Raw genomic sequence first — 21,735 nt, 5'->3', positions numbered from 1 at the left:
TTCATTTCTTTCCTGACTAAACAAAAGTCTTCTAACTCCTAATGATTCATTCCCCGATGTGACAACGCAAGTTTAAAAAGATGCAGACTTGGAGAAAAAATTATAGAAAACTTGTCTATTTGAGTTTCTATCATCCTGTTGCCATAGCCACAGCTGTCATATGGATTGGCCGCTCTATACAAGCCTGGTTACTGTTTAACCTCTCCACCCACATTTGCCCAGATTAGGAAAATCAATAAGATAACAGGAGTACCGGCCTTACCTTGCACCAACAACACCTTCACCAGAAACACGGAGCACTGTCCAATACTTATGAGTTAATACTCCATCATCTTTTGCATTTCAGAAGACAAAAAAAAAGCTGTGAAATACAGTGGTGGTGGGGAGAAGAAGAAGAGACAACATGGTGAATGTGAACGCTCAGGTTAGCACCCATATGGAGGCACCGTATGGTAAGTGCTCAGTTTTGTAACGAAGGTTTTCTGGGGGAAAAAAACATGGTGGTGCTTTGGTGATCTTGCTGGAACATGTTGTTAGGTGATGTTTTAGCTTTCATCGCCATTGTGGAGAGCTTGTGGTGCACGGATGCAGTTTGGGAGGTGTGGCAAATCCTTAATGATTGGTAAATATAGGGCCTATTTGCAGGAGAAGATGAATAATGTGGACAGGACTGCTGAAGTTCCTCTTTTCTTGCTGGAATGTAATGGCGTTAAGGATTATGGATGAAGTGCTGGAGGAAAGTAAGAATTATAAAGGATGTCTTGAAAATTAAAGGGTTTAATCGTTAGACTTATCATAGTGTGTTTTTCTGGAGATACAGTAATTTAGAGGAGTTGGAAAATAGACAAAACTAATGCATGATAACAACTGCATGATACTGTATAATGCATGAATTATACAGTAATTGTATGATAAGAGTGTAATAACATACAATACTGCACATTTTCGTGTTTCTGTAATGTAATTTAAATGTAAATGATCAAATACATTTATTTGTTATATACTGTATATATATATATATATATATATATATATATATATATATATATATATATATATATATATATATATATATATATATATATATATATATATATATATATATATATATATATATATATATGTTTCTTTATTTAACCAGATGAAAAACCCATTGAGATCAAGATCTCATTTACAAGGGTGACCTGGCCAAGAGGTTTGCAACACACGACTTTTGAAAAAAACTCAAATAAAATAATAATATTAATAATAAATAGAAAATCAATATAGTGTAAAAATACAGTTCACTTGTTCAGCTTTACCACATCTCAATAAATAAAAACACATACATTGAGAAATGGACTGTTGTTGTTTGTTAAAAAGGATAAAGCGAAACGATGTCATTGGGATGAGCTCAGATATTTTTAGTTCAGACTGAAGAGTATTCCAGGATGAGGGGGCTCAATAATAATAGCATGTGGGAGATTTGAATAACATACAAGATCATTTCCAAGATTTCAAGAAATAGTTTTTATTAATTTCTTTAATGATAACCAGGGCTTCACTAGTTTGATCAAAATACAGTAAAATTATATATTTATATATATTTTTATTGAATTTATTACTGTTAAATCAACGTTACTTATTTATATTATCCAGTGTCACATGATCTTTCATAAATCTTTCAAATATGCTCATTTATTGTTCAGCAAACATTAATTATTATTATAAAAGTTGCAAATTGTTAATCATTTTGTCAAGAACCATGATGAATTACGATTTGGATTCTTTGAAGAAAAGAAATTGTCAAGAACTATATATTTATTGATAAAACTTTTGTAAAATCATACCTTTGTATACTCTTTTAGGCCCATTCCTAATTCTACCCCTTAGCCCTTACCCCTACCCCTCGTTTTGTGCATTCACGTCAAGGGGTAGGGGTGTTCCAATTCTCTTTAGCTTGAAGGCATATGGCTAAGGGAAAGGGGTAGATACCCCTTCGAATGAAGATTTTTCAGGACCACACTTAAAACCAAGGGGTAAGAAAATTTCCCAGAATAAATCAACCACAACAGCAAATTCACTGCACCCGGAAGTAAGGAGATCAATAAAATAGTGTTCTTTGTCATTATTACGAAATTTTACAACAAACAAGCACATGTTTTAATATATTCATAACCGCGTTCGTGTTTTACCGTCATGCTTTAAAAAAATGCTGAAATAAAAACTGCAAAGTTTCGTGATCTATAATCCATAATCATAACTCTTGTATAGCAGTCCCACAACATTCTGACACTCGATGACACTCGAATACCTTGTCAGAAAAGTCAGGTGACTGGGAATGGTCTTTTTACCATGTCTGCTATAAGGTTAATGTTGTTTTTTGTGTTTATATTGATGAATATGGCCACTGTGTAAATACACAGTACAGCTACGATCTTATTGCCACATTAGATCTTTATGATAACATAATATATGATTTCAGTGATTTCCTGAAGATAAATACCAAGAAATAGCACAACTGCAATAACTACAGCAGTCGCTATCGTCTGATCTCATATGAAGCAAGAGATCGCCATGACATACGATGACGTGTGCAGGTGCTCTAGTGCTGTCGTAATTCTTAGGGGTAAAATTTGAAGGGGTAGGGGTACAAAAATAGAATTGGGATTGGACCTTAGTTTAAAAAGTACATGCACACTACTTTGCAAACAACTTACTGTATGTCAACTGTAGCATCCTTCTATGTCTGATTCATGGATGCTTCAGCCAGTTTCTTATGTTTAGACACTGTTGGTTCTTCTTCATTTGAAATATAGCACCTAATAACCAGTCAGTATGCCTACTGTATGTATCTCCTCATACGCTTAGTCAAACAAGCAGTATTACGATCATGTGCTGTATTTCAACACACGCTTGAGTTATTTATGGCTATACATTTGCCCTGTAATAGTGCTCTCTTGTGTAAAGAAACGTTTACATTATTATTGCATTTTCTTGGCAACTGTAATTAAGCCAGTCTTTGGTCTGAATGATTTCAGAGCTAGGTTACTGTAATGCGTTTTCTGTGAACACCAAGAAAGTGCTTGCATTAAAGGCTAGTGCAAAAGGCTAGTGCAAAATTAAGGAGGTTTAACCATTTTAGCATATTAACATCAGCTAAGAAAATTAATTTTCTTATATTGATAAGTCTGCTAACATCATGAATCAACAATGGACAATAGTATATTTATAAAAACTAGTTTTATACATAAATAATTGTAATACATTTAAGTATAGTTAAACCTCATGGTATACTTAAGTTTTAACAACTACAGCATGCAAGGAAATGCATATGGAAGGTGAAGGGCCAATAGTTTTGGCCCTCAATTTGAAATGTGATCATGTTAACGTGCACAATTTGACCAACGATGTAACAACAGCTCAGTGGTTAGCACTGTCACCTCACAGCAAGAAGGTTGCTGGTTCGAGTCCCTGCTGGGTCACATGGTATTTCTGTGTGGAGTTTGCATGTCCTCCCTGTGTTCGCGTGGGTTTCTTCTGGGTGCTTCGGTTTACACCACAGTCCAAAGACATGCGCTATAGGTGAATTGAATAAACTAAATTGGCTGCAGTGTATGAGTGCTCGTGTGAATCGAGAGTGTATGGGTGTTTCCCAGAACTGGGTTGCAGCTGAATGTGAATGCTATCAAATGGAGTATTCATTTATTCATTCATTCATTCATTCATTTCCTTTTCGGCTTAGTCCCTTTATTAATCCGGGTCGCCACAGCGGAATGAACCACCCTATCAAATGGAGTATACTTTAAAAACAACTGTAATATGAAGTGTTCTTTGGGCATAATGCTACAGTTGTGTAAATCTTCCGTAAAACCCAAAAGTCAAGTTTATCAAATTAAATGAGTGTAGTTAACTAAAAATTTACAAAAAGTTAATTCTACTCATTTAAAAAAAAGTTTTGAACTCGGTGTTGAAGGTAATGAGTTAATTAAATACCTCATTACATCAACTTACAGTTGAAGTCAGAGATATTAGCCACCTTTGGAATATTTTTTCCTTTTTTAAATGTTTCCCAAATGATGTCCCAAATGACAGAGCAAGGAAATTTTCATAGTATGTCTGATAATATTTTTTCTTCTGGAGAAAGTCACATTTGTTTTATTTTGGCTAGAATAAAAGCAGTTTTTAATTGATCTAAAAACCATTTTAAGGTCAAAATTATTAGCCCCTTTAAGCTATATATTTTTTGATAGTCTACAGAACAAACCATCGTTATACAATAACTTGCCTAATTACCCTAACCTGCATAGTTAACCTAATTAACCTGGTTAAGCCTTTAAATGTCACTTTAAGCTGTATAGAAGTGCCTTGATAAATATATAGTAAAACACTATTTACTGTCATCATGGCAAAGATAAAATAAATCAGTTATTAGAAATGAGTTATTAAAACTATTATGTTTAGGAATATGTAGATAAAAATCTTCTCTAATAATTCTGACTTCAACTATAAATGCAGTAAGTTCATGTTAGTTTTTTTAACTCAAATGGTTTGTAGCAATCGGTTTCCTCAAACCGTTTGAGTTGCCTTAACTTATTGGGTTTTACAGTACTCAGTTGGATTGAGTTCTCTTTATTTATTGGGTTTTACTGTGCTCATATTGCTTCGTTTACTCACATGGATTAAGTTCACAGTACTCATTAGGATTCGTTTTTGAGCTTAAATGGTTTGTTGCAATCGGTTTCCTTAAATGGTTTGAGTTACCTTAACTTTTGGGGTTTTACAGCGTATAAAGAGAGGCATGAAATGATTTCTTGCCTATTGCAACTTGCTGACAGCTGAACTGTAGCTTTTTAGGGTCATGGTCTAAAATAAGGCTCAATAGTTCAGTTGAAGAGCTCTTGAGTGAGGAACTCTGTTTGCTCTGAGCTGGACATCCAGCAGCTCCACATCAGAGACTTTTCAAGGCCAGAACGGTCAACAGAGTCAACAAGCTTAAACCGCAGGAATGCTGCTAAAAGTGAAACTTCTACAAATACTGTCTTCCACGCCTGGAAATATTTGTTCCTGTGATCAGTAGTCACTTCGGAATCATTTCTTTCTTCTGGTTAGAAGAAATCTGGTTAGAGAATCTGATCTTTGTTCAGTATGCAGCAAAGTAAAATGATTTATTAATTATTACCTTTTTCTCAATTAAAAATGTGAAATTATTAGAAATTACACCTAAACAAGTTGCAACATAAATTTTTGATTTGCAATGGTTGTCAATAGGTGCACATATACATGTTTAGCAATGAAATTCAGTTTCAAGAGTGTTTGAGAGATGGGAAAAAGGCTACAAATATTTGAATATTTAGAAATAGAAATACGATTTTAATTCTCTGTTATGAGAGTTTGGGTATTGATAAGAAATACTTCTGCTGCATGACATCACACTAGAAAAAATAGTTGTTGAGTTTAGTAAAACTGCAAGTGAATTTCATAAATAATCACAAAGATATGGCCAGTAACATTCAATTAAATATTATGAGATGAGATAACTTTTTCTAGTAGAAGTAAAAAGACTGAAATTGTATTTTTTTGTATAAAGCATATTCAGAAAATCTTTTTTATTTTACTTAAATGTATTTCTCATGGAAAAATACATTTTACACTGCCATTAAACAGTATTTCTAATTATGGATTAATTGTGAGGATGAGGAGTTTTTCAGTTTTAATTTTAACCTGCAGCCTGAACTGTAAATGGAAATAGATAATAGAATAGAAAAAATGTAACAAAAATGAATGAACGATAATAGAAAAAAATGGTGCTTTTGACCAATTCATTTCTCATATACACTGCAGGACCACTCAGAATTAAGTCATTTGCAAAAAAATGGTAGAAAACGAACATATTGATGATGTTCATCTATATATTCATGTAAACCTTGTTTATAAGAAATGCACATTTTCATCAGCTTATAAAAGACACTGTTCTAATTTATATACGTATAGAAAGATTCTGTATATATATATATATATATATATATATATATATATATATATATATATATATATATATATATAATATTTCTATACAATCTGTACATTTAAAGGGTTATTAATATAAATGAAAAAAATGTTTTAATTAATTTTCCAAGTTAACAGGATATAAAAAAGACAAAATAAAAATTTGATGTAGGAAAGGGAGCTCTACTGCTCTACCATAGTTGGTAATTGGAGTCAACAAGATTATTTTTAAAAAATTTATTATTTTTTTTAGAATGGACCCATTAAATTGACTTTAAATACATTTTAAGATATGCATTATCCAAAGTAAAGATGATTATTTCAAATTTTATATTCACCATAGAATACAGAAAAACTGTATGACAGTTTCTGCAAAATTATTAAGCATTTAAAGCAACTGTATCCAATGAAATCAGCACATTGTAATGATTTCTGATGGATCATGTTACATTAAAGACTGGAATAATAATCAGCCTGGAATCACAGGAACAAATGATTTTTTAATGACAGCAACATGTACATTAAATAGCTATATTTCACAATGCTTTCATTTTTAAAATAGAATTTTTAATCAAATACATTATAATTTGTATAATTATTAATAATAATTAATTTAACAAATAGTCTTTGTGAGCAGAAAAACAAAACAAAAAGGAAAACAAGAATCCTACCAACTCCAAACTGTTAAACATGATCAGCAAAATAACTCAATAATCAATTAGGCAGTATCTTCACTGAATACACCAGTCAAAATGACCCGTTATTGGGAGAATCTGGGTCTTCAGAAACAGGAAGTGCCAGATATGAATTATGCCCTCTGTACGCTTGACACTATTAGGCCGTGAGCCCCCAATCAAATCTCATTGTGACAGGCATTAAGGGATTATGCAAGCTGCCGGTCAGCGTGTGTTCAGCCAACTAACACACACACATACACTGACCACTGCATGGACAGATCACTGGAGAAACGAGGGTCTCAGGACCGCAAAACACAGCAGGATGTATGAAGGACACTTCAGCACAACACCAGGTACACCAGAGTGATTCACTGCTTCTTTTACCACATTATGAGAGTTTGTTTATGTAGTGCTGCCTAGAAAACTGCACAACTTTAGCTTAGTTTCTCACAGTAATTTACAGTAATAAGACAGTAATTGCACATTTGGGAAGAAATTAGACTATTAAAGATGATAAATGTTGGAGCATACACTCAAAAACAATGAATCACAATGAAGTTGATCATGAACTGTTTGTAACCTTTTGATTTTTATTTAATTTGTCAGGTTTTTTTTAAATAAATGTGTCAGATTCCTTAGAATCAATCTAAATCTGTTCAAATCTAATCAGTTAAAAGATATGAATGATATAAAATATACGCTATAAAAATATGAAGCTGTAAAAAAAGCCAGATCTGATTAGTTAAATTGTCAATACTTTAGAAGAATGGTCCATTAGTTAATGTTAATGTGTTTACTGACATTGACGTTTGAATAATGTTGTAAAGCATTCATTAATCATAGTTCAGCATCAACAAAAGTATTATTAAAATCCAAAGTTGTGCTTGTTAACATTAGTTAATGCACAATAAGTTAACACGAACTAACATGAACTAATTTAACTTAAATAACATTCACTTACATTAACAAAGTTGAATAAATACTGTAATAAATGTGTGACTAATTGTTTGTTCATGTTAGTAAATACACTAATGACCATAATTTTGAAGTGTTACCGTTAAATGCTATGAGATTGGTTTGCTGAATATTCAGGGGCAAAAGTAACACAGCTCCATACTCCACACAATAGTTGAGAGCAGAAATAAGAAGTTGAATTTTGAAATAAGAGGCATTTAAAACACATTGGATGTATTGGCTTTATTGCATAAATCATCTTCTTATTTGTGTCTTGTTTGTGTAAACAACGGCAAATGTAAACATTTATTTGTTTTACTTGTTTAACTAACAAATATCAAATCACATAAAGTACATATAATTCAATTATGCTGAAAGTATGTCATCCAAATGGATGGATATTAATATGGCACTCAGAATACATCATATCATATTTGTTAGGCCTAAATATTTATTCTGTGGTGAAATATTTTAAAGCTGACCTTTCCAACATGATTTGTGAAGCTCTAGATTCTGGTTTTGGTTTGGTTCTTTGTGTCAGAATAGGTGTTGTGGTTTGACAGACTGTGTATGTTGGAATCACTAGTCCTGACACTTTATTCGAGGGGATTTAAGTCACACATTGGTGTTGGTCCACCCTGTATCTGTAATTGAGAGCTTTGTCCACATGGAGGAGCTGCTTAATAGTGGACTTGAGGGTAACTACTGTATGCACACTATGAATATTGGTACATTCTCAGGTGTTTTTGTTAAAGTTGGCTACATTTATTTGTGATCAAATTCATAATAGACACAATCAAACATGAATAGACCATATAGAAACAAATTAATCTAACTAACTACACATAAAGTGGCCAAATTGTCCTGTTTCCAAGGGGAACATTTACTCGAAATGTACTCTTAATGAGCCAAAGAGTTTAATTAATCCATTACAAAATAAAGAACACTTAAATGGTAAAAGAAAATAGTTTTTTTTACTAACAAACTAATTTAGTTAGAAAGACACTTTTTCTACGCAAGAAAAAAAAAATAAAGTATACACAGTCACTAAGAATCATTTATTAACAATTCATTTTCTCTTCAATTCGATTAGCAGTTATATCCCTGCACATTTTCTCGAATTGCATGTTTCTGTGTGTTATCACAACTGAAACACAAAGAACGTACAAATATTAACACTTTCCTCGCAAAACTACACAACATGCTGATAAAATTTACATTGACATAACATGTTTAAATAATGGGCAAAGATATCACTTTTGGCCTACAGTATATGCATATTTCTCCATGAGTCAAAAGTCTAAGAACATTAGTAAAATGCTTGTGTTTTGAATGGACTAAATATCTAATGATTGTACATATTACAATATTTGAAGAACAATTTGAATGAACAGTTAATATACGGTACATCCACACACTCTATAACATTTTTATTTACTCTGGATTTGGATTTAACCTCTGGATTTTAAATTAGAGTTTAAATCTTATCGATATGACCTGCTTTAAAATAATGAATGTAATCTAAAAGGAAATTTAACTTTTCTATAAACAGTTTACACAATGTTAAAAAAGAACAGACAGATTAAGATCTTACATGTGCTGTATCGTTGCAGAAACACATCCAAGAATAATGAACAACACAAGAAGTTTCCATAGTGAGGTTAAAGTGGTTAAACAGTGATTACACCGGTACAACATCATATTCATTAAACAACTATATGATTTATTTTGGTAACACTTTATATCGATAGTCTCCTTAGACATTCTTTTGATTGTAAATATGTTTGAAACTTCTTATGGTACCCCAACAAATCTTCTGCTGACTATGAGTAACTATGAAAGTACATTTGAGTTATTATCCGAGTTCCCTAACAGTCTACTAATGACGTATACAAATTTTTTCCACATTTTTTAACTTAAACAATGTTGGATCTTATATAAATAAAAGGGATATTTTAACCCCCAAAAATATATAAAGAAAAAGTAAAGTATATAAAAATCCTCCACATTTTCCTTATGCACATAAAATTAAAACCAAATATTTCTTCCTTCTATATATATATATATATATATATATATTATTTTTTTTTATTTTATTTTATTTATTTATTTTGTCTTGGTGTACTTACACCTTATACAGAATCTAAGTATATGTAAACCATTATCTGAATTGGCAGAAAAAAATCCTTAGCCTAAAATTACCAAAGTAAAAGGAAGAGAACAAAATATATACATAAAATCAAATAAAATAGGTCACAGTATGTAAAAGAAAACAATACCCCTTAACAACACCCCCTCCTCTTGTCTGTTTCTGTCTGTAGTGCACACCAGTAGGGAAGGCTGAAAATGGGAGCTGGCATACGATCTAGCAATATCCCCATTAAACATCTATTCAATCTCTCCCCTCTAAATACCTTATGAACAGTTCCCATATTTAAAAAAATTTAAGCTTCTTATTCTGTAAATGGTTCTGTATTCTTTTTAAATGGAGTGTCTTTGTGAGTTCACTGAGCCATAACTGGAAAGAGGAATGAGATTTATTTTTCCAGAATATTAGATTAAGTTTTTTGGCTGTTAAAAGGTCAAATGAAACTATTTGTTGCAGACACTTGGATAAAGTGGTTCTAAACTTTTATGAATTTCTGTTGAAAACAAAACAAGATATTCTGAAGAATGTTGGGGAAAAAAACTTTAGAAGTCAATAGGTGTTTTTTATCCAACATCTCCGGTACAGTATAATCTTCCTTTGTGTTCACCAGAAGAAAGAAACTTAAACAGGTGTTAAATAAACGAGTGGAGGATAAATCATGGCACATTTAAATTTTTGGGTGAACTATCCTTTAAAATACATAATTCATCATTTTAAGGTAAAGTAACAAAAACATATGGCAATGAATTATAGATCTTTATTTTATATTGTATAATAATAATAATAATAATATGTACTGTAGTTGCAAATACCTATACAGCCAACATAATTATAAGGACACTATCAAAATTAAGTATAACTTTTCTGGTTATTATTGTGATATATCAAATCTGCAAGAACATGAATTCATGTGGCGCAACTGAAGACACTAAGCAACAATAAGATAACAGATTGTAATCTAAAATTAAAGGGATAGTTCTAGCAAAAATAAAGATTTGCTTTTAAAGAAATAGTTCACCCGAAAATGAAAATTCTTTCACCTTTTACCCTCCCTTTACTTGTTTCAAACCTTCATCAGGTTGTTATTATTATGTTGAACACAAGAGAAGATAATTAGAAGAAAGCTGAATAAAGAATAAAGAAACTGATAAAGGTTAAAACTGATAAAAGTAAGAAATTCATTAAGGTTTAAAACCTCTTGAGGGGAGAAAATGATGAGCACATTTTCATTTTTTGGGGAACTATCCCTTTAATTTACCCTCTATTTATTTACTCTTTATATTTAAGAAATTTAATATTTTCATTTATTTAACATTTAAATATTTCAACCCCATTTTTAACCTTTTTAAAGTTTAAATTAGTAGATTATTTTATACAATCTAAATTAAATCAAATTGCTTTCATAAACATTACATTAATTGAAAGCTTCACGGTTGGGTGCAGATTATCTTTTACTATACTCTACAGGCTCTACTTTTCACCACAATGGTAACAATAAACTTCACCAGGACATAAACACCTGTAAATCCCAATACAACAGAACATGAAACACTAACACAGTATAACTCAATAACATTATCTTTCATTTATTATTAGGTAAAAAACTGAGAAAATAACACATTTTCAGTGCTCATATACAGTACAGTCTGTCACCAAGCATGCTGGGAATTAGAAATATGTCACAACTCAGTGAGTTTAAGTTCAGCTAAATACATTCGGATTTTGAGTTCACATAACATTTTATTTACAGCGAGCTTTCACATAAATTTGAGTGAAGTTAATGAATTTATGGCGTATCAAAGACTATATATCACTCGTACTACTGTGAATGGGGTAAATTCAGTATGGCCGCAACAGTAAAGGAAGTACCTGCCAGTCAGATTATCCAATCGTTAATCTTTATATCAGTGGAAGAGGGGTTTGTACAGGTTTGCTTGTTCGTTATGGCAATCCCTGTCATATGGTGACTACTGTCACCTTGCTTTATTATTATTATTTTATTTAGGTATTCACCTTTAATGGACAGGACAGTAGAGAGTATTGAGAGGAAAGCATGGGGAACTGAAAGAGGTAAAGGACGGGTATAGGACCTTGTGGCGGGAATCGAACTCGGGTCACCGTGAACACTGGAGTGCCATGCGTCGACGCACTAACCACTACACTATGGGTCTCAAACTTGATTCATGGAGAGCCGCAGATCTACACAGTTTTGCTCCAACCCTAATCAAACACAGCTGATCCAACAAATCAAATAGTTCAAGACTACTAGAGACTATTAAGCAGGTGTGAGTTGGAGGTGGTTGGAGCTAAAATATGCAGAACTGTGGCCCTCCAGGAATTGAGTTTGAGATCACTGCGCTACGCCATTGGCGTTGACGCTTGCCCTGCTTTTGACAAAAAAAAATTGGGGGTTTGGGTGGTTTGAAAGACACACCCCTCACTGACAAGGTTCCAGAATTTGTCCCATACATGAGCTCATTTGTACTATTTTGACTGCTGTGCCATCATAAATTGTGAAAATAACCCATCGAAAAAGGTTGTTGTGACTTCAGCGAGTCCAACATCTAGCTGTGCAAGAAAACATACAATCAGACGTAAACGAATTCATCTTTCGCTACCGTATTGTTTTTAAATAAAGAAAACAATGTACAAGTGACTTTTATTCTAAATTCTTGAAACAAAAAGTGATCGCTAAAAAGGTGTGAAGCGACAAAAAGCGGCCTATACTATTATATTACATTATTGTCGTTAATATTATTATTGTTTTTTAATTTTTTAATATTCAAATGAGCAAATTCTGACTGAGGAAAGTTGAATGTGCTGGCCAGTTTGTTATTCGCCTTATAAATAACAATGGACTACAGTTTTTAATTGAACATTTTAACAGATTCCTATTTTTTGTTTCTAATAGTATATGATGTAATAAATTTGTATCATATAAGGTATTTATTCATATTTCTTTATTCTAAATATTTAGGAAACATTTTTGGTACATCCACAAGTGTGGATGATGACCACCCGATAAGCTAATCCAGCTAAAAATAGAGCTTAAATTATCACTAAAATGCAGGATTTTAAACCTAATTAAAATTAAAATGAGGCGTATAACTGCAAAAAGGTCAATTTTTTTAGAAAAAAACAACTACCGCTTTCACCAGGCTGGCTACAGGCCTGCTGTATATGATTTTTTTTTACTCTCAAAGTGCTAGTAGCCAATGACTTGCTTTTCAGAATATTTACAGACCACAGTTTCAGCTAAAAGATGATCTTAAATACTACACTTGAATAAAAAAGTAATCTTAGATGATTGGTAAATTACCAGCAAATGTTCGTTTTTGCTTGAGCTATCAATCCAGTAGAGACTTTCAGCTTGGGTAAACTGGGGTAAAGTTAAACTTGTTTGGGCAAGATGTTCCCGTGAGCTGTACACTGTGATGAAAAGGTGATTGATTGATGATAACGAGTGAGTGATAACTGTCCACGCAGCATCACTCAGCCTGCAAATATGATTGGGTCATCAGGCAAACCGATTCTTAGCAGAAAAACAGTTAATCATTGAACCGGCCTTATCAGAAGATGTGATTGATTTACAAAGAGCATTGCTCCAAATGTTTATTGATGCAATTGTTTACTTGCTTGAGCTCTGATGAAATTAACCAAGCAGCGTGATCATTTCAGAAGCATAAGTTGTCAGATATTATTTAATCCCATAAAGCTGTGTTAACTTGGTTAAAAAACAAAAAAGCAGGTTAAGACATGATGGATTATTCCTCTTCTCATTCGTTTTACCGTGTTTCTGTTGAAAATTATGTACAGAGACATACAGTAGATAAGCAGAAAGTAATGGCAAAGGTTAGCTATATGGGAGACTATTGGTCAAATAAATTATTATCAACTGATTTGGAGATTTAAGCTGGAATACTTTATGGAGGCTGTGCAATATTAGGCGGTAGAGGTTTATGATTACCTAGACTACAAATACCCTGATGGGTGAGTACTATGGGAACTTCATAGATAACTGTCTCTGTTAATCGTTACGGACGAGGATGGTTCTGTCTTAGGTGCCTCTTAAGAAAATGGCTTTGAGTTGCATAACATCAATTTTAAAAAATAATCGCTGATGTATCACTGACCTGATGCACTGTGTAATTTGTTCAAATGTGCTTGAACTAAAATTAGAAAAGCTTGTCACGAGGAATAATGTATATTCTAGGTGGTTTTGGAATGAAAATCTGGTCATCGTTTGTTTCTGGTTGAAAAGTTTATTGGATGTCCTAATAACATCACGAATGTGCTGCTAATGGAACATTTACTTAATATAGAATTTTGTTTAAATGCACTGGAACTTACATCAGAAAACTGATTACATTTATTTAATATTTTCTTTGCTGGCTAAAATATACAAAAAAAATGGCAAAAAAAAAATTATAAACTCAATATAAACATAGAAAACTATATTAGATTAGCTAAATAACTGAAAAATAAAATCTACTAATAACTCAAATGTATAAATATCAATATCAATATTACAAAAGTCATATTAGTTATACTTAATTACTAAAAATGTATGTTTAAAATAAAAAAGATAAAAAGAAAAAACTATTCTGTGTAATAAACTAAAATAAAAAACACAATATCTACCACAACACTCATTTAATGGTATTAAATACCATTTAAGTTGCTTCTGTCAATTTTGAACCACAACACAATACAATGCATAATAGATTATGTTGATAAAAACCTGTAAATGGATTCATATTAATGCAACATGGATTGTATTTTACAGATTTTTCTTACAACAGATGTGTTTGTAAATCAAAATACATCGATAGTTTGTTAGGGTTTGGATAGAAACTATTATTGACCATCATAAAATCACTAACAACATCTCGAATTACATCTTGTTAGGAATTATGGGAGTTTTGCTTGTAAATCTTCTTCATTTGCACCTGAGTTATGTATTAAAAACTTAACAATGTTTGAACTGCAACAGGACGCAAGATTCTCAACTTCTTGAAGCTCCCAGAAGTTTGATTAGCAAATACTTCCATTCTTGTTTTATTCTCAGTTTTATTTTAATCAGAATGACTTCAATAGGCTAAAGTTAATAGTTCACAAAATAAATTCCTTTAACATCTTTTCAAAACTTTAGGAGTTTCCTTTTCTTTAGATATTTAAAATAATGTTGGTAAATGATATGACATCCACTGACAACCATATCAGTTTCCAACATACTTCAAAATATCTTATTTTGTTTTCAACAGAAGAACAAAACTCAACTTGTTTGGAACTAACCGAGGGTGAGTAAGTGATGACAGAATGATCATTTTAAGTGAACGATGCCTTTAAATATGAACCATTAGAAAAAAAAACTGGAAACACTTGAAATACTTAACATCTGTTTACTGATTTACATATGATGGGCCTTTAAAATCCACCACAGCCTTTATGAAACTCAAAAAAAGTCAAAGGGGAGGGGTTATCAACACTTATCAGCCCCTTTACGCTCAACACGGAAAGATCTAGCACCCTCAACATTAAGCTACAGTATATTATCTCTGCCTTTTAAAAAAAAACACACAACTAAAGCCTAATCATACACTGAAATCATCATCATTAACATTAAGTGAAGTCAACATCCAACCCTAAATGTCCATGAGCTGAGTGGTTTGCAGGTTACCAACCAATATGTTGACAATCAGTGTTGCCATACTCACATATCAGTGCCATCATTTACCCAATTCAATTCTCACGAGGCTTTCCTAGCGGCCTCAAATGCGCTTCAATAGGCTCAAAATCAAGAGAAAGCTCCTATTCCCAATCAAGACGTGATTTCTGAATCCTCCAAGAGGGTGTTATTCATTCCATGTGGCCTATTATTCCATGCGGCGATCCACCAATTGTAGTGCTACTTGTTATTCCCATTTGGCCAGACAGGTGAAATGAAAAAGAGTGATTGGAGAGAAAGTACAAATAGGCAGCGGTTACAGATGGAGTTTGGTCAGTGGTCGGAGATCCTTATTGTGGAGATAGACAGGACTTTGTTCACAAACTGGAGTTTGAAGTTTCAAAGGGGAAAATAGGCAGAGGAGTTACATCAACCCTCTGACTTTTAGCCCCAGGCAGGCGGTATGGGTGACTGATTATAGGACAGGACATCCGCATCTGGTGTCACACTGAGGAGACGAGGATCAGGGCAGGACGTGTGTCAGATCGTCTTCTGCGATGAGACCAGGAGTTAGCATTGCTTGCTGCAGCATGCATGGAAATGTCTGTCATGCAGTATTGAGGACGATGATGATGATGAGGGGTTTTTTAGCGGGTTTCAGTGAATTTTTTGTACTAATAAGGGTTCGATGTTTGTGTTATAGCTGATATGAAACATACAGAAAGGGGAGGAGGAAAGAGTGGTCCAAAAATATAACAAACATTATGTAAGCATAATATGAGGGGTTGAATGTTGTTGATTTTAAAACATGTCTGGATGAGGATAATAAAGACAGTTCTTGATAGTTCATTGACTTAGACGATTATTATTAAAACTTCTCATAATAATTGCATTATAGAAAGTGTGTCACTGTTTTATAATACACATCTATTCAGTCATAAAACATACAAAAAAATATTAGATTTTTTCTAAATATCCAAGTAAATGGTGAATAAATTACTTTAATAAACAATTGCAATCAAAACACAGGTCAATTTCAGTAAGTAATCGACAAAAAATAAATTGAAAAACAATAAAGATTTTTATTATTAAAGATTTATTTAATTGAATTTTTTTGCATAGTGTGTGACGTTTCAAGCCTCTTTATTTATTTAATACAAATAAAATAACATATCAATACTGAAGCAAATAAATACAGTACATTGCACTTAGCTGTGATTTACCTTACATGGTTAGTATTTTTAATATATTACGTAATAAATTTTCAACAATATTTCTGCAAATCTGTCATGTTTTTTAAAATTCCTTTTGATTTTGTCAGACTTATTATAAAAGTCTATTTTATTAATGTTTTATTAACATTGCCACCTGAAATGTTCTCCTAAAATGAGCATTTTTCTCAGCCTCCTTTGTTTATCTTCAGTTATTTCACTTTAAAGGGAACGACAAGCACTTATAGCAAAATTACTGAGCCTTTTCCCTGACACAGGAGTCAGGGAAAATGTTAATTTTAAAAGAAAATATCAAATGGTATTTAGAGGTTTTTGCATCTAAACTCTTCATTCAATATGTATATTTACAGCTTGTATATATTATTAATTTTTATTTTAGATTTAGATATTTTAATTGTAGGTTAATCTTTTTAAATATTAATGTTAATATTATTTTTTCAATATTAATGTTAAATCATAATTTAGATTAGTTATTTAACTGTAGTAAGCCTGATCTTACTTGAAATTGCATACGTGCTCGCCATATATAAGTACACCCCTCACAAATCTATCTTTTAAATTCATATTTTTAATAGGAAGCTATACAATATTATATTTGTGCATATACTTTAGATTAGTCAGTACTGAAGCCAAATCTGGAGCTTTTCTAACAAATTAACTTTGGATAACGATCAAAAAACTAGTATAACCACATTTGTATGTTATAGAAAAATATTAAATAAAATTTTTAAAAATAGGACAAATCAAAGAGAAGCAAAAAATGTAAAAGTTTAATTGAATTTTTGTAGTTTGTAATTTTTTGCCCAATATTTTTCTTGAATTTAATTGTATTTTCTTAAATTTTTTATATATGTTTGGTAACTAAAATATTATTTTAATAAATATTTCTGTTTAATAAATTTGTTTTGTTTAAATGCAGCAAAATACTTTGCCTATATTCACTGAGAAATGGATACAAATATTCATTTTCAAAATGGGTGTACTCAATTATGCTGAGCACTGTATTCTGTTAATTAAAATTCATATAAAAATATAAATAATCTTCAAATTAAATTAGAATTTAAATGTTATTTTTCAAAAAAATAATAAAATAACATTAATTTGCACCCCTGCCCTGCCAGGTTAATAAAAGTACACGAGTGCCACAAATACCAGTTAATGAATACATTGTCTTATTCCAGATCAGCAGATTTGGCAGATGTACATCTGTTAAATAGGTTTGTTCACATGAGGTAATGATCTGGTGTAGTTATCTATCATTGAGCTGCACGTGAGAAAGAGCCATAACTTTACAGATTGTACTTTATAGAGGTCGTTCCTCAGTTAGCAGAAACACAGAGATGTGCGCGGCGATAACAGATTTAATGGTGACTCAGATAAGATTGGTCCAGTCAGTGTGACTCATTCCTGTACACTGATTGTCATTATGCTGGTTAATTAACAAAAGAAGTCATCTTGAGCAGTTCTTTTCTGATCTATAGGCTTTAAGGGTTCAGTTGTTTTTATAATTTAGGTCAAGCATCAAAGCAACTACTGCACAGTCAATGTCAAATTTGCTTGGGAATGCTCCTGTGAATGTTATTCAGTCTTTGTAAGCTTTTAAAATCGCTGTGCAAGACTGAAATATATTCACAGCAGTTATCTTGTAAGTTTAGGTGTTTTCCAGCCTGTTTAATACCAGCTCAGCACATTTACAGTAGATATATGGTCAGGTGGGATGTTACACTTTCGGAGAGTAAACAACATTCAGGCTGTTTTAGCAAGCTCAACATAAAATACATAATCCCGCATTCTCAGTAAACTTCAGGTCATTTGATTTAAAATATAAAACCAATACTAAATGCTACTGTGACATAAGTTAAGGGTTATTATATAGCTACTAAAACTAAAAGCTTTTTTGTGCTATAATAAAACAAAAATAAATGAACTAGAAAAATATTATTACAGTGGCTTTGGTGCATTTCTCACAACGCTATTTACATTTGCACAACAGTTAATGTATTTCTCAAAAACAATTAGTCATTTGAGCACATCATAGTAGCAGTTTCTCATTCCTTCCTACAAATTGTAAATGCTTTTGGACATGCATCAATTGCTTTCATACAACTCTCTGCTGTTTAATAACATTATCATTTACTTATGTCATGTCAGTCAAAATGAACTAAACTTGTGAATGCTGAATAGTCATTCTATATAAAACTAATAGTCCTCATTTCATTACTTGAGTCATTACATACAAAAATGTTGAACTAGTTCTGTCAAAAAAAATCTGTCAAGTTAATTTTATAAAAGATTTAAAATCTTTTTTTTTTCCTGAAATGTCTTCTAAATTAAACAATTTGATGAATGATTTACAGACCTATGCATGTTGTAGGTTCAGTTCCAATATGTACTGCAATATTGTTTACAGTTGTGCACAGCTCTACCCAAAGGAAGTTTATGTTTGTTGTAAATAAGGGTGTATTTATTCTTTTGCACAATGCTGTGAATAAATTAGAATTGCAAAAAGCAAATGCAGAACAAATGTGAAACATACATATTCAGACTCTTGTACACAGATACCTCACTAAATGTAGCGATGTCTAACTTTCTGTAGTTTTCAAATGGCTGTGCAAATAGTATACAGTGCTGTCTTAAGCATTTTCAATAAGTGTCACCGGAATCTGACTTTTTGCATTGGTAAACTGTCATAATGAAAACATGACAAAGTCATTTGACTATCTTTTTCATAAACAATGGTGTCAGGACTTTCATATTGATGACACTGACACTTTCATTGACATGAATACTTGCTTTTGAGGAATGAGCTCTCCATTTTGACCAAGTGACACACTTTTGCAGGTTTTCAACTAGGTTTTGCAGTTTGTACTAATTGTTTTGAGAAATGCCTTAATTGTTGTGCAAATGTAAATAGTGTTGTGAGAAATGCACCAAAGCCACTGAGAAAAACTGTAAAATTGATTAAAAATTTAAATCACATCTGTTAAAAAAGCAAATAAAATAACAAGAAATTGTACAAAATTAAAAAAAATAAGTAAAGATAAATTCAAAATGTGTTAATTCAGTTTGAAAAAGTACAACAGAATAGTAATTATACTAAAATAAATATATCTAGAATTATTTCATTCAGTTTATCAATAAAATGTAAATTGTTGCAATGTTTAAAAAAAATCAACCTAATAAAATGTCAATCTTAGAGCCAAATATTTTATATTACATTTTATATATATACAATTTTATTAAGTTATCATTTTAGTCAGCCCGTCGTCCTCCAAATATGCCGGTGGACAGGAGATTTCAGAGGCTCAGGTCAGGTCTGAACTGAGGAACGATGACCTATGGCTTGTTCAGGTGCTTTCTACTCTACAAATACACATACCAGCCTCTGTTTGTGCTGGCCCTGATACTTATGTACATGAAGTTGGTATTTGCGTAACTGTAACATCAAATTTCCTGTTTGAGTAACAGACAGTTTTGTCCTGTCTAACAGTCAGGAATTAGGACAACATAGTTTATTCTACAAATCCAGCATTATTTACAGAGACGATAATCTACATTTTCCCCATTTTGTCATAGTGATGAAAAAAGAAAAAGAAAACTGGTCTAGTTTATGTCGACAGTGTGAATGCACTAAAAGTCGTGCCCCTAAAAGTCATCACCAAGCGTTAATTGGCAGCCTATTTACTCAGATTTTTTCTTTCTTTCATATTTTCTTTAAAATATTTATCTGTAAAATATTTATATATTCTGAAGGGAAAAATAAGAAATTGCCATGCAATAATTTAGTATCACTATCAACTATCAACACTATCACACTATCAACAGACAAATGGGCAGATGGACGAATGGACAGACAGACAGACCGATAGATAGATAGATAGATAGATAGATAGATAGATAGATAGATAGATAGATAGATAGATAGATAGATAGATAGATAGATAGATAGATAGACAGATAGATAGATAGATAGATAGATAGATAGATAGATAGATAGATAGATAGATAGATAGATAGATAGATAGATAGATAGATAGATAGATAGATAGATAGATAGATAGATAGATAGATACACTCAAAAATGATTTTTGCTGCTTGTTTAAGCTACTTTTTTAAAATGAGCTGAAACAACACAATTTTTAAGATTTCTTTGGGACAACTTAATAGTTTTATGTTCAATCCACTTAAATTTGTTGAGTTCACTTTTTTACAGGAACAGGATTAAATTGTGTGGAAGCCTGCATTTTTTATTGTAGAAATATAGATAGAAAGACAGAAAGACAGACAGACAGATAGATCTTCTGTCCAGCTGTATCTGAGCTGTGCATCATGAGCACGTGCAGAATTTTCAACAGAACAATGAGCTCTTTTACATAAAGGCCACAATTTTCACTCTGTGAGTTATTGCTGTTGTTTATTGTGCTAGAATTAACAGAGATTTAGCAAACACGTCGAAATCTGGACCACTCACTTTCAATCGTATCCATACTAGAGATGAATATGAGGGACCTTTCACTACTGATGATGAGACACCCAGAGAGACATTTTTTTTCAATAATAAGCAATATTTCAATAAATACTCAAAAAAAAAAAAATTAAATACTTATTTGAAATGAGCAGAAACAACACAATTCTTGAGATTTTGTTGGGACACCTTAAATGTTTTATGTTCAATCCATTTAAATTCGTAAAAAAACACTGTTTTCCAATGACTAATTGTCCTAATTTGCCTAGTTAAACTAATATCTTAAGCCTCTTGCACTTTAAGATGAATGCTAATATCTTGCAAAATATCTAGAAAAATATTACGTACTGTCATAATGTCAAAGATAAAAGAAATTATTTATTAAACTAATATGTTGACAACGTGTTGGAAAAACCATACATTTGAACAAAATTCAAATTCGGCAGCATAGATAATAATTTTGACTTCAACTGTAAATTGTTTTAAATGTATAAGACATTAATTAACCTTTAAAACACAACTGAAGACATTTTTGAGATTTCTGTCCCAAACACCCAAATATCTAATACTTTAAAACATTTCTTAAATTGTTGAAAACATTA

At 31.8% G+C, this 21,735-nt stretch overlaps 1 protein-coding gene across 1 annotated transcript in view; it reads left to right on the top strand.

Moving 5' to 3' along the window:
- Nucleotides 1-285: 285 nt before the first annotated feature.
- The window catches only part of hnf4a (hepatocyte nuclear factor 4, alpha), a 33,469-nt gene continuing 12,019 nt past the window's right edge, over nucleotides 286-21,735 (top strand). The window contains exon 1 of the mRNA XM_056449194.1: nucleotides 286-452. Coding sequence (XP_056305169.1) covers nucleotides 404-452 — 49 coding nt within the window. The 5' untranslated portion in view covers nucleotides 286-403. The remainder of the gene's footprint in view (nucleotides 453-21,735) is intronic.

The sequence above is a fragment of the Danio aesculapii genome, chromosome 23 (genome assembly GCF_903798145.1).
Source record: "Danio aesculapii chromosome 23, fDanAes4.1, whole genome shotgun sequence".
NCBI lineage: Eukaryota > Metazoa > Chordata > Actinopteri > Cypriniformes > Danionidae > Danio > Danio aesculapii.
The sequence above is the reverse complement of the archived record's forward strand: the minus strand, read 5'-3'. Positions and strand labels throughout refer to the sequence as shown.